The following is a 14,389-nucleotide window of genomic DNA, read 5'->3' on the forward strand; positions in this document are numbered from 1 at the left end:
CCCCTTTGTGTATCCAAGGAAAGCTAAGACTGCTTTCCTGAGAGACCTTGGCCAGTGTTTTGTGCTACCTTCCTATGGCTAACAAGTTCCTTGATTCTCTTTTTTTCTTTTTTCTTTTTTGTTTTTAAGTTCCTTGATTTTCAATAGGGATACAACCCTTGCCTTTTGGCAAACTGTAAAGCAAATAAATCTGCCCTTACTTGGCTATGTAGTGGACTGATTGAACTTGAGTTTATTGCAGAGAATGGCACATCACATTTTAAAATTTTCACTTCTTACCGGAAGACTAGTTCTAAGAGGTAACATTCTTGCAGTTAGCCCAAAATCCATCTCTATTCCTCTACAGTGCCTTTTTGAATTTTTGTTTTTTTGTGAGGTTGGGGGCTGCTTAACACTCTTCAAAAGACAGCTGAAGGGGCAGGTAAACTGAATCGGGTTGAAAAGGGGCCCCTGCTGTCCCCAGCTCACCCCTGAACACATCTCCTGCCCCCCGACTCGCATCCCCATCCCTGCTTTGATGTGGAAGGGCTCCGAGGAGACTTGGTTGATCCTCATTGCCTCAGCACTCCATTGAGTCAAGGTAGTTGTCAGAGAATTTCATCCTGAGACCTCACTCTTTTGGCTGCTTATAAAAATAATTCTTCTGGGGTTTTTTTGGGGGTGGGGTGGGGTAGAGGTATGAATGTAGCTTTCATAGTTGGATGTTTTAAAAAATAGTCATTTGGCAGTTGCGAACTTTTTATTTTTGTTATCTTACTTTTAATTCTCAGGATATTTACAACACCAGCCACTTGAGAGAATCTGTTTCTGAGTCTTGGCTAGGGCTTTCTGAGGCTTCGTGTATTCTTAGCAGCTGTTGTCTTCCTCCTCAGCGGCAGGTTTGCCTTTGTTCATGGACACTCTGGACCTTGTAGCTCCTCAGGCTTCCCTGTCCGCTGAGCAGATAGGAAGCCATGGCCGGTATGTGGCACCTTGAGGAAATACCCAGTGAACGACTATGTCCTATTGTGCTCTAACTTTATTTCAGCCTTATTTCTTTTCTTAAAATCATTTTTCATTTATCTTCATTTCCTCATCTATTTATTTTCTTCTCTTCTAAAATATGTATCTTTGTTAGCTCCATCATCCTTTTTGGAATGAGCCAGTGTAAAATAAGTAAATAAATAAGAACCATCCTAAATATTTTAAGAAACCATCCTTTTGATTCACACTTGCTACCTTGGTCTTAGCTCTGGAATTGCTGTCTTCTGGCAGTCCTGCTGCATTGCTTCCTCTCCTCCATCTGCCCACCGCTCTGTCCCAGAGAGATTTTTCTGTAGCCCCTCATCTGCAGAGTCCAACAGCTCAGAGTTGAGGGTCTTTCTTAGCAGTAATCACCCCCTGTGCTGCCGCCCCTCCATTTCCGGGTCTGTTTCCTGTGGGTCCTCTCCTGCAGCTCCTCTCCTGTGCCTTATACGTCAGCAGCTCTTGTTCTGCCCACTCTGCCTTTGTTTGTCATTTCCTGGATCTGAAGCTGTTCTCCTACTCTTTCACCTTTCTCTGCTCGAGGTAAACTTCCTCTGTGAAACCTCTGCTGATCCCCTGCAGCAGGGTTGACCACTTCCCGAATGTTACTTCCTCTCTTGGTGCATGTCTGGTTGCACTAAGCAGGCTGCTGCTAGCGCAGATACCCTTGTTCAAATTAGAAAAAGTATTCTTATTGTCTCACCAGATCAGACCCTCAGTGACCATTTGCTAAACAAAAGAAGAAGGAATGAAGGTTTAAATATATACTCACCTTGTCTAGAAAAATAGCAGGAAAGGCATGCCTGCCAAGGCCTTTTACACTGAACAGTAATATATTTTAGCTCAGAAACACAACTTTCACTTTTTTTTTTTTGAGTTGGAGTCCTACTCTGTCACCCAGGTTGGAGTGCAATGGTACATTCTCAACTCACTGCAACCTCTGACTACTGGGTTTAAGCAATTCTCTTGCCTCAGCTTCCCAGGTAGCTGGGATTACAGGTGACTGCCACAACGCCTGGCTAACTTTTTTTTTTTTGTATTTTTAGTAGAGACAGAGTTCCTCCATGTTGGCCAGGCTGGTCTCGAACTCCTGACCTCAGGTGATCTGCCTGCCTCAGCCTCCCAAAGTGCTGGGATTACAGGCGTGAGCCACTGCGCCCGGCTTTCACATTTCAATATTGCTTTAATCAGATATCTTAAAGCTAGTGTACCACAGTGGTTGAAAGAGCAGATGCTGGAGCCAGAGTTTGAATCCCAGTTCTACCACTGTGCCTCAATTTACTCATCTGTAAAATGGGAGTGATAATAATAGTTCCTACTTCAAAAGGTTGTAAGAATTAAATGAATTATTTTATGTAAAGTGGCTTAGAATTGTACAAGACTCATAATAAGAATCAGAAATGTTAGGTATTATCAATATTGTTAAAGTCCATGTATAGGTTTACTATAGTATTTTTTTTTTTTTTTTTAAACTCTGAAGTGCTGTTTTCACTCTATTCTGTTCAGCTTTTATTGCTAGCATCTTGCTTCTGCAGGTCCATCCTCCTGCTGACTGGCATCATGTTTGTGTTGTGGTCAAAGCACCTGCTGCCTGCGGTTCTCCCTTGTGCACACCGGTTCTTTGGTTGCTGTAACAAAAAGTACATAGGACACAGATGGGAAACCCGCAGGCTTTGTTTTTTCTTCCTAATTTGGCAGAAGAGGGGGTGGAAAACCAGGGCCTTTCATAGACAAATCTTGCTTTAGAGTTTAAATTTAACTTCTTGTTCATATTCTAAAGCTGGAATTGGTAATAAATCTTGGCTGTATGAGACTAGAGAGAACTGGGCTTTAAAAAATTTTTAAATGGTTTTAATGTAAAATCTTTTCTAATTGCAAGACAACTGGCCTTTGGTGATTTTCAAGAGAGTTGTGCTGTGATGTGGCCAAAGGTAATGGAATGTTCCAGGGCCAAGTTCCTCATTAGAACCTGCCAGGGTATTCTCGGGTTAGACAATAGAAGAAAGTCACTCCCTGAGTAGTTATGGTTTCTTCTGGTCTTTAAGGTTCACTTGTGGCTTTATCTTACAGGAGGGATGGGATGGACATTTTCTATGTTGTTTCCGGCTCTGTCTTTCTCTTATGTCTCATGCTGGCCTTAGAAACTGTAACACTCTGGGAACCTCTGCATAACCCAGTCTGGCTGCCTTACCCTGTTGAGCTCTTTTCAAATTAAGCAAGATCTGACTAATACATTCTTCAGAGATGCTCGGACCGTTTTCATTATGAGAACTAAATGGCTTTTCCAGATCACATTACTGTAATTGACTTTACACTCATTTTGATACTTAACGTATTATAGGGTACTAGCTAGAGTCCTCATAGCAGTTGCTGTACATTTGTTTGTGGTTTCAACAGCCTTTTCTTAGTTGAACAAAACGACATATAAGTAAACAATAGAAAGATGATCTAAAATGTCACCCTCCTTCATTTGTTAAATTTATCAAAGCCCTTTATATACATAAACCTGGATTAAATATTTTAGTATAGAACTGGTCAACTGTAGCCTGATTCAAGGGTATGTTTAGTTATTAGTTCTCAGAAAGAATATCTTCCTGAGGAACTTTCTCCAACAGGGTTTCTATGGATTCATTTACATTCAGGGCTTCAGAAATGATGGGTGGACAATTGTTAATACTCTGTGTTCTGGAAGGTGAAGAAGCAGATGGTGAGAATGTGTTCCAGCCGGCAAAGGAACTCACATTATACCTAGCTTTTCTGCACTGCATTATCTCTGACCCCATTAGGACACATCAGAGGTTTTGTTTTGTGAAAGGAGCATAATTAAAATCGAAGGTTAAATTTTTAAGTAGGGACACAAACACGACGTTTTTTCCTTTATCTAAGACTGGAATTTCCATGTCTGTCTAAAATCTCTATTCTTTTTGGAGAAATGTCAGCAAAGGCAGACAGGAATTTACCTAAATCTCACTTAGGGTGGCGATGCCCTGATGGTCAAAGCAAACTGAAAGTCCACAGAAATAATTTGATTCACAAACATATTTTGTTAGCAGTTTTTAAAAATTGATTGTCAACATTTAGAATCCAGGCAATTTCACGTAAAAAATCAGATTTCTGGCCCCTCTTGATAAATGGAAAGATCCAGTGAGTCTGGGGCCACATAGCTGCAGTCAGCTGGAGCCAGGTTGAAGCTGTCTCCTTGGCTGGGCCTTAGGTTCTTGTCTTTGCAGTGTCTGCTGTCTTTTATGTGACATGTTTGGCCCTGTGGGCATTTGAATTGTGACCCCTCTACTGTCCTTTCCTGCCCTACTCCTATAGCTCATGTCCTACTGTTTTATGGTCAGGTATTTTACAACTTTTCAGAAAGGCCCAGGCCGCTGTGAACAGTGGTTAAATGGACACCAGGAAGGAGGAGAGTTGGCTCCCACGTGCTGCTCCCAGTCCCACCCAGGCCTTCAGGGGACAGGAGCTAACACCAGGGTGGATGTGGTATGCTATATTTTCTGAGCTGGCACCTCTCTGTCTGTTCACTGAGCCTGAAAGTCATAACCAAAGTTTCCTCATCCCGAGAGTGGGGCATTTTTTAAGATATGAAAGAAAGGAGCCAGTGACAAGTGACAGTTCCAGCCCATTTGCAGGCTTGCAGGACCAGCTATTGCCACAAAAGATAAGCTTCCTGTTTACCAGTTGGCCTGAGACAAAGTGGTTGTGCTTCCTGGCCACGTGGGGCTTGGCACACAGTCTGAGCTCTGTCTATCAGGATGGTGGGCTGAATGCTCGCTCTGTGCTGGGCCGGCTGGGGGTGGCAGGGCCCCCACAGCATGGGTCCTGGACATGGGCCACTCTTGAGAGGGCACCCCCAGGAGGGCACTTGATTTGGCTCCAGAACCAATCCTGGCATTTGGAAAGGAAGCAAATGAGGGAGGGCGGCCTGGCCTCCTTGCTGGTTTCCTTAATGTTCCTTTCCTTGAGGGGCCCAAGCCAGGCAAACCCCCTTGGCACAAAACTGGGAATCCTACAGTAAATTTGTATCTTTTGTTTTTAAGCATCCATGAAGCAGGATGTCAATGTCTCCGGCAAAAATGGTCATTTACGGCAGTGTGCTGTGTACCGGGGGCTTTTCCCTTGCGTATTTCATCATACAAAGTAAGTATCCTGCGAGGCGCCTGCAGCCTGACCTCCTCCTAGCATTCCTGCTCCTCCATCAGAGGAAATACTTGAGATGCTTTCAGTAGATTAGAGAAGGGATGAGAGGGTGATTTTAAAGGCTAGTCCACCATTTCGTTGGCTATAACTTCCTCTGTATCCTGCAATCTCAGTTTTTTTCTGGGAGCAACCAGTACAAATAAAAGGACCAGGACTCATTTGCATAAGAAGCCTAGTAGAGCACGATGGGCTTTCAGCCCAGTGCACACACAGGGGCTCCAGTCAAGATGCTGAGATTATATAAAGAAAGGACAGAGGGAAGGAGAATACCAGATGGTTCACAGGTGGGGAAAGCTGTGGCTATGTGTCGGGTGTTGTCAGCCTTTTTTTGCACTTCATTCTCTGTTGTTGATTTAATGGAGGAGGGACCATGAGCAAGGGACCTCTGGCAGGGGCAGAAAATAAAAGTAGAGCCCACAATGGCAAAATCCTGACAGATGCAGCTTCCAGCCCCACTGCACTCAAATTTGAATTTGTAAAGATAGGCCACAATTACTGTCAGCAGCCAGGACATTTAAGGTCATTTTAATGCTACTGGTGGCAAAGCAGCAGCAGTTTTTTCTAGACTGACTTTTTTGAGGCTCCTTTATCTCTAGCCAGCTTAGCTCCTTATCCACTGGGCAACATTTTCACTTCTTCCCAGGATGTGAGTGTCACCAGGAGACAAGCAAACAGGCTCCAGTGTCCTCTCCAGCCATTCTGCACTTTCCTGCAGAGTTGGCGGAGTTGCTGAGTCTGGAGGGGGCCTCAGATGAGCATTCCCAGGGATGATTCAGACTAAATAATTTGGCCTCCTCTTCCTCTGCCAAAGGGACAGGGGCAAGACATGAGAGGAATGGGTGTGTTTTTGGGTCAGGTTTCAGCCTTTTCCCCTTAGGAGGCTGCTAAGTGGGTGAGACCTGGACACTGCAGCCGACTGCCTGGGTTGAATGGTTGAATCTCGGCTCCAGCTCTTGACCCACTATGTAGCCTTATGTGAGTCTGTCACCTTTCTGGGTGTTAGTTACGTTATTGATGTGATGTGTGGTAACATTAGTACCTGTGCATGAAGTAAGAATTGAATCTCACAAGATGAGAGCTATTGAGCATTGTGAGATGTGTGAAATATTGAGAACAGTGCCTAGCCATAGAAATCACTCAACAAAGAATAGCTGTCTGGACCCAGCTTCTGCCCCTTCTTTTCCTATTATGGCTGGTGCCTTGTTCATGCCTATGGTATTCCCTGTACCCCTTACTCCTGGGATGCAGCCCAGGAGGGGCATTCCCTTGGCCTCTCAGGGTCAGGTCACCCTCCCCTTCATTAGTGTAATGGGACCTACGGAAGGGAAGCGCCATCTTTTACAAAACTGAACACCCTGCTTGAGAAGTTCTGCCTCTGCTCTCTCACTTGGGCAGCTGATTATTAGAACTTACAGCTTCAGGGATGTGCTGCCTGGAGTTCCCATTGTAGCCTTTGGGCTCAGAAGGACTCCTGAGACTGAGAGGAGTTTGACTTGAAATGTTGGCTTAAATCTCGATGAATGAACATTCTCATATCATGTTTCTTGGCCTGAGGGTTTTGTTGTTAATGGCGTGGTCTATTTTATGTCTCAACTTAGTGGAAGGGGCAATGTTTAGAAGTCAGGTGTTATGGATTCTGGCCTCAGCTTTGCTGTGGACCAGCTGCGTCACTTTGAGCAAGTCATAGAATCAGGACTTTAGACTTGAGAGGAAACTTAGAGAAGAGCTGATCAAACCCCTTAGATGTAGAAATAAGGCAATGAATGAGGGAAGAAAGATGAAGATATTGAGGCACAGAAAGGGTCTGTATCGGGTCAAGGCCCAAGATCATCTGCACATCCCTGCAGAAACTGCCTGCCTGTGCTTTGGTTTTTGAGTCTGTAAAATGGACAGTTTAGAAAAGATGGTCCTAATTATTCATCCATCCACAAATTTCATGTTTCTGTTTCCACTCCATACATCAATTGTATTATTTAATTTTCTGTCTAGTAGATTCTACCTGACTAAGTTCAATAAGGAAAATAAAGTGTATATTTCATCCTTAGAGACTTATTCCAGGAGTTTATATTACAAGTTGGCATTGGAGCAGCTGCAGAACCATCCCGAGGCACAGGAAGCTCTGGGCCCTCCTGTCAACATCCACCATCTCAAGCTCACTGGCAAGGACAACTTTGTGGACATTGCTGATGCCAAGGTAACATGCTGTTCCTGTGACATGGAGGCTGGTGCCTGCTGAAGGAGAGGAGAGTCTGTTGTCTCCTGAAAAGTCTTGGAGGAAGCTGGAGTTAAGGATTTGGGATGGGAAAATCTAAGTAAAGCTGGGTTTAGCACCTTTAAAAAAAGTTTTTTTATTATGGATTTTAATGTTTATATAAAATATATTTTATGTTGTTATAGATTATTTCTATATACATTTCTTCCATTTTGGGGACTTGATGTGACAGGGAATGCAGTGGGTGTGCTGAAGTCACCATCTTGAACTGAAGATAGTAGAGAAATGACCAGTGGTGGTTTGCTACCATGTTGGCTTTGATAGCGCCTAGCACTTTGGGAGGCCAAGGTAGGAGAATTGCTTGAGCCCAAGAGTTTGAGACCAGCCTAGATGATACAGTAAGACCCTGTATCTATCTATCAATCAATCAGTCAATCAATCAATCAATCAAGACCCGTCTTTGTCCATCCATCTATCCAGTCTAATCTATCTATCTATCTGTCTGTCTGTCTGTCTATCTATCTATCTATCTACCTACCTACCTACCTACCTATCTATCTGTCTATCTGTCTATCTATCATTTAGCCAGGCATGGTAGTGCACACCTGTAATCCCAGCAGGAGGCTGAAGCAGGAGGATCACTTGAACCCAGGAGTTGGAGGCTGCAATGAGCTATGATTCACGTCACTGCACTCCAGCCTGGGGGACAGAGTGAAACCCTGTCTCTAAAATAAAAACAAAAAAGACAAATGCATCTGTATCTAGTCAGTGCTCATTCAAATGTAACCAACTCTTTAAACTTTGATTTTTAAAGTGAATTTATTTACATTGCTTCCACAGAATACCAACCCATTTTTTGAGCCATATCGTTTTGTACTTGATCACACTCACTTACATGTAAAACACATTTGTTCTCCTGTTTAACAAGCATGTTTTCAGTATATGCCCTGGTTTGAAGAATGATTCTAAGCTATGTGGGGAATAGAGGTACAGAAGGCTTTTGGGGATTTACAGTTGAAAATTCCTGAGTAAGACAGGGTGAGGCAAACCCTGTCACTGTTGTGCAGGCCTAGAGGGGAGTGGCTCGAGGCCTGGGAGATGGCTGTGAGGACTTTGAATGGTGGAGAGGAACACCGTGTTAGTGTGACCTTGCAGTGGAGGCACAGGTGGGCAAGGTAGGTGTGGGCAGGTAGGAGGGACTGTGGCCACCAGAGAGCCAAAGTAGCATCTTAGAAGGTGTGTGTGCTTGACTCTGGCAGCAGAAGCCCATGAAGTATTTGGAGGGTAAGAGTAAGGTTATCTGACCTTATTTTTTGTTATTTTTATTATTTTCTTAATGGACATAGCTCTAATGAGACTTTTTTTTTTTAGCTACAAAAGCAATTTGTGCTCTGGTATTCTGATTAAAATACTCGCTTTTAAAAGAAGGTGAATTTGTGTAGATTGGCAATGCCCAGGGACTGGCTACAGGGAGCCACCTTTAGGAGAGAGGCGTGGCCGCACTGGTATGCAGTGGTGAGAGCGTGAACTAGAGGTGTGGCCTGGAGAAGCGAGAGATGGATGTGAAGTCCATTGTGGCAGACTTGGTAACAGTCATGTGTCAGGAGCGAGTGGGTCAGAGGTGAGGCTCCAGTGTCCAGCATGGGTGTGAGAGGAAGGATGGCAGTGACACTGCGTGAGACAGGATGCCCAGGAGGAGCACAGGGAAGGGCTGGGCATGTGTAGAGTGCTCACTCTGTGCCAGGCCACTGGATTTCTCCCCTGGTGTGGCAGAGCCCCTGTGTGCTTCCCCGTCTTTGGTCATTTGGCTAGACCCTAGCAATGCTGAGAACTTGGAAAGCCAGCGGATAGGTCTGGCTGTTGCCTTTCTCTCAGCACAGGGCCCAGCTGCAGCACCGAGGAAGTACAATCCAAAGGCGCCTTTGCTGGGGCTGAGGGCAGCATCAGTTTCATGATCTTGTGCTCAAGGAACCCCTGTAAGAGCAGGGTGAGGTCCTACTGGTGTTCGTGGGAGCTTTGTTCTGTCCAGCCTTCACTTTGGCCTGGTGGTGCTGAGAGGGCGCCTTCCTGGGCTTCCCCACATCCCCGGGCCCTTGGCCGTGCTGTGACTGTGTTGGCTGTGGTGCTAGGTTTTGGCCTCTACTGCTGCTAAATGCTGTGACTCTGTAGTGACAGGAGTTCAGAGTCTGCTGCATCAGAGCCATCTGGAGCCTCAGCACTTGTCTTCCAATTTGTGGACTATTTTTGACATTCTGTCAGGGTTCTTCACTTACTTTCTTTTATAATCAACTGTTTATAAGGATGCCTCTATGCAGCATGTGCCTCGTATCTCAGAGTCCTCTATTTGTAGTTCTTACGGTTTTTCCAGAGGTGAGATGTTTCAGTTGTTCATGAATGATTGTTGTACCTTGGGATTTTTTCCCAAATGTGTGTGAGATAGTCAACAACGACCAACACTTTGCTTTACCAGAACTTCTGCTTTAATCTTTGGCAAGGTCTAGCTGGTGAAGGAACCAAACTGTGAAGTGTTACATCTACCCACACAAGTGCAGCTGCCCAGAGTTCAGACGTTGGCCTCTCAGAGTTTGCTGGTCTTCAGAATCTTTCTTGCTTCTGCCCCCTTCCTTCCTTCCTTCCTTCCTTCCTTCCTTCCTTCCTTCCTTCCTTCCTTCCTTCCTTCCTTCCTTCCTTCCCTCCCTCCCTCCCTCCTTCCCTCCCTTTCTTTCTTTCCCTTCCTTCTTTCCTTGTTTCCTTCCTTCCTTCCATCTTTCTTTCTCTTTCTTTCTTTCTTTCTTTCTTCTTTCCTGTCTTTCTTTCTTTCTCTTTTTCTTTCTTTTCTTTCTTTCTCCTTCCTTTCCTTTCCTTTTTCCTTTTGAGATGGTCAGTGTATACTCTGTTGCTTAATTCTATCATCTCCAGAGAAAAGTTGTATCTTGACTCTAACAGTAGGACCCTGAAGATTTGTTCTTTTTTTTTTTTTTTTTTTTTTTTTTTTTTTTTTTTTGAGATGGAGTCTTGTTCTGTTGCCCAGGCTGGGGTGCAGTGGCGTGATCTTGGCACACTGCAGCCTCCACCTCCTGGGTTCAAGCGATTCTCCTGCCTCAGCCTCCTGAGTAGCTGGGATGATAGGTGTGCACCACCACGCCTGGCTTTTTGTATTTCTAGTAGAGATGGGGTTTCGCCATGTTGCCCAGGCTGGTCTTGAATCCTGGCCTCAAGTGATCTGCCCGCCTCAGCCTCCCAAAGTGCTAGGATTACAGGCGTAAGCCACCATGCTTGGCCAAAGATTTGTTCTTGAAGTATGATTAGGTGACTGCTTATTCACCTGAGTTGTGGAGCCATGTCCCAAATCCTGTCCCTTCCTTCAAGTGTGTTTAAAGAAAGAATTTTGGAAAGCACAGATGTGTACCTCAATAGTTTCTTCTCTTGGTGGCAATTTGGAATGGATGGGATACTCCTTCCCTGCCCCTGCCCTTGCTCCCACCCCAAGAGGTATCTTTGGCCATCTCCAGGGGCACAGGGAGGCACTCTGGGAGGTGCCTGTCTTATGATGGGCTTCCTTGTTACTGTGCCTGTGTCCCCTTTGTGAGGCTCTTACCTTGTTTTCATGAGAAACCAAAAACATTGTATTCACTATATATTTTTTTTTTCTAAATCAAATGTAATCAAACAACTGCTTAGGGGTTGGCTTTGAGGCTTGCAGGCCGACTTCCCGGTCATGGGCATGGCAGCACCTGACAGCATCCCTGTGGTGCGAGCCCAGCCTGTGGTGCCGGGGATGAAGGAGAAACTGAGAAGTCTGTGTTGTCTTTCCCAAACAAGCCTTCATGTGTTACATTTTCTTTAAAGCCTGTTCTTTAGGGTCCAGGTCACAATATGTACCAATTTGCTGGCAATAGGTCCCCCTTTAAAACAGTGAATTTTTTTATTTTTTTTGTATTATGAAAAATTTCACACGTACAAAAAAGATAAAAGAATTTATACTGTGATCACCTATAGTTGGTACCTGGATTCTACAATTAGGATTTTGCTCTGTTTTCATGAATCTGTTATTTTGATGGATTACAAAGTAATTTTCAGACATTATACATTTCGTCTCCAAATACATGGTTCCTGTTTTGTTTTGTTTTGTTTTTCCGGTAAAATTTACATTCTTGAAAGGCACAAATCCAAGTGTCCTATCTGTTGAGTTTTAAGATACACCCAATTGTGTCACTCAAGCTGTTATCTAGATGTAGACTGTTCCCAGCTCCTGAGTTCCCTTGTGCCCTGCCCAGTGGGTCCCTTCTCACATCTTTCAGCTCTACCAGAGGCAGTCGTTTTTCTTTTTTTTCCCCCAGCATAGGTTAGCCTGTACTAGAATTTAACACAAATAGTTATATACTCCTCCTGTGTAAGACCCTTTGACTCAGCATGTTTTTGATACTCATCCATGTTGCTGCGTTTATCAGGAGTTTGCTCTTTTTAACAGTGGACTTTTGAGCTGTCATTGGAAGTACCCAGATCACTGTCATGGAAGTGCTCCTTGCCAAATGGAAGGGCTGCCATTGACCTCACCAGCCATCCAAAGAGGGGCAGGATATTTGGAAAATCAAGTGGATTCTCCAGCTGAGCTGTTAGAGAACCACTTGCTTCTGTGGAGAATCACTGGGTTTTATAGGCTTAGCTCTAGAAAGCATCATTTTGTCATCTCTGAAATGACAGTGTATCCAATTACATCTCTTTCTGTCATTTTACACCCACAGTTGAAGATTCCTGTCTCTGGATCCAAGTCAGAAGGTCATCTTCACGTCCACTCAACCAGAAGTGGCCCCTTTCAGAGGTATCCTGGGAAGGTGACAGCATTGGGGGAGTGGGAGGAGGACTTCCTAATGGAAGCAAGCCCGACTCCATTTTTATTTCTTGTTAAATGGCTGTGGGCATAGGAAGAATTAGTTTTCAAGCTTGAAGCTAAAAGCATTGTGGCCTGGGCAGCAAGCCAGTACTGTGGCTCTTAGCTGGGTCCAGTTTATCCATACAGTTTACTGAATTGCCCTCTCCTTATGCTGTTGAATTTGTAAAACTTTACAGTTATAGTGATCTAGCTCTATCATAATTTGATGCTATGTTACAGCTTCTCACTTGACTGCCTTAATTGTTACAAATGAATAAAGGGCATAGACTAATTTATTCATCACATTCTTTGCATAAGCTCTCCACCCCTTAATTGGCTTTGCTTTTCTGGTTGCCAATAGCTACATCCACTCACTTCCCCCACGGGAAGCCTCTCTCAGAGATGTTTGCTGTTTAGCCAGACTGTGTTTTAATTCCCAAGGACAAAAGGAGCAGGCAGCCCCACCTAGCTCACCCTGGGCTCATTGACCTCTGAGCCTGGGATTAGTGCATGAGCTGACTGGATTCCAGGCCAGGAACTGTGAATTAGGAAATGATAAATAAACTGCTGCTTCTCCTTCCTGATGTCCCTTCCATTTGCCTGTCAGTCATTTTTAAGCCTGCCTTGGAAGTCGAAGCTGGTTAAATAATGAGAGCCGGTGAAATGTTGAAACATGATGTTGATACAGCACTCAAAATCATGTTTAAAAAAATTTAAGGCATTGTTGAAAACAACTGCTTTCCTCACCCCTTTTTTTGACTATGGCTGTTGCCTCCGCGCTCATGGATTAGAGAGACTGTACTTTTGGTTTCTCTAAGGTGGCACCTTGACGAGGTCTTCTTAGAGCTCAAGAATGGTCAGCAGATTCCCGTGTTCAACCTCAGTGGCGAAAATGGTGATGAAGTGAAAAAGGAGTAGAGATGACCCAGAAGACCCAGCTTGCTTCTAGTCCAGCCTTCCCTCATCTCCACCATGTGCCCACTGGTGTGGTGGCCCATCTGAGTGACAGATACTCCTGCAAGCCAGTTTTCCAGCCACCAGTAGGATGACTGTACGTGCCATCATATGGTAATTTTGGTATAAATCTAACTTGGGCACAACAAATGCTATTTGTCATTTTTAAACTGAATCAGAAACTTATAAATTTAAGATGATTTATTTGAAAGTGCTTTGTATAAAAAAGCAAACGATAAAAGGAATCAAAATTAATAAAACGTTTGCTGATCTTTGCTAGTTCTGATTTCTTTCCTTTCTCTTCTTCTTCCTTTCCCCTAGAATTTTCAGTTCCTTAATACAAGCCTGAGGCTTAGTAGTACTGAAGGAATTTTATTGACATGAGAATGCTGAGGAGGACCGCTTTTGTTTTTCACTTTACCTTGAATTCATGTTGTTAAGTAGCTTGTGGACATTCTCCATCACTTTGGAATATTTTGTTTGCTTTGTTTATATTTATTTCTATTTCAGACACCAACCATCTGCCCAGTTGAAGATTTGCAAAATAATTGCTTTTATTCCAAACATTTTGAAAGCTTAGAAAATTTGTATGTGTACATGTACAGTTAACGTAGGAAAGTTAGACAGGTTCTGGCTGGGCACAGTGGCTCACGCCTGTAATCCCAGCACTTTGGGAGGCTGAGGCGAGTGGATCACCTGAGGTCAGGAGTTTGAGACCAGCCTGGACAAAATGGTGAAACCTATCTCTGCTAAAAATACCAATAAATCAGCCAGGGATGGTGGTGGATGTCAGTAATCCCAGCAACTTAGGAGGCTGAGGCAGAGAATCGCTTGAATCCAGGAGGCGGAGGCTTTAGAGAGCCAAGATTGCATCATTGCACTCCAGGCTGGGCGATAAAAGTGAAACTCCATCTGAATGAATGAATAGCTAGCTAGCTAGCATGTTCTTATCCTTCTGCTTTCCACACAACATAACCATGTTAGAAAATCATATCCTTAGGTTTTATTAGTCTTATAAGGAAACATACTATAAAGCAAGAGAAATTCCTTCTGAGCAGCAGAGCCTACAAAAACAGAAATCTAATATCTGTGCTTTGAAAAGGTCAGTTTAACTCTCTTAGTGTTAGCAGGCTTAATGT

The 14,389-nt window shown here is 44.0% G+C and overlaps 1 protein-coding gene across 4 annotated transcripts in view; it reads left to right on the plus strand.

The window, feature by feature from the left end:
* The window catches only part of LOC105731528 (cytochrome c oxidase assembly factor 1 homolog), a 205,129-nt gene extending 191,607 nt beyond the window's left edge, over nt 1–13,522 (plus strand). For all 4 annotated transcript variants that reach the window (XM_064366734.1, XM_064366733.1, XM_064366732.1 and 1 more), the window contains 4 exons: nt 5,052–5,151; nt 7,257–7,405; nt 12,169–12,245; nt 13,115–13,522. In XM_064366734.1, the coding sequence (XP_064222804.1) occupies nt 5,067–5,151; nt 7,257–7,405; nt 12,169–12,245; nt 13,115–13,214 (411 nt within the window). In that variant the 5' untranslated portion in view covers nt 5,052–5,066 and the 3' untranslated portion in view covers nt 13,215–13,522. The remainder of the gene's footprint in view (nt 1–5,051; nt 5,152–7,256; nt 7,406–12,168; nt 12,246–13,114) is intronic.
* The last annotated feature ends 867 nt before the right edge of the window (nt 13,523–14,389 follow it).

The sequence above is a fragment of the Aotus nancymaae genome, unplaced genomic scaffold (assembly GCF_030222135.1).
Source record: "Aotus nancymaae isolate 86718 unplaced genomic scaffold, 86718_ANA_hifiasm-v0.15.2.pri h1tg000065l, whole genome shotgun sequence".
NCBI lineage: Eukaryota > Metazoa > Chordata > Mammalia > Primates > Aotidae > Aotus > Aotus nancymaae.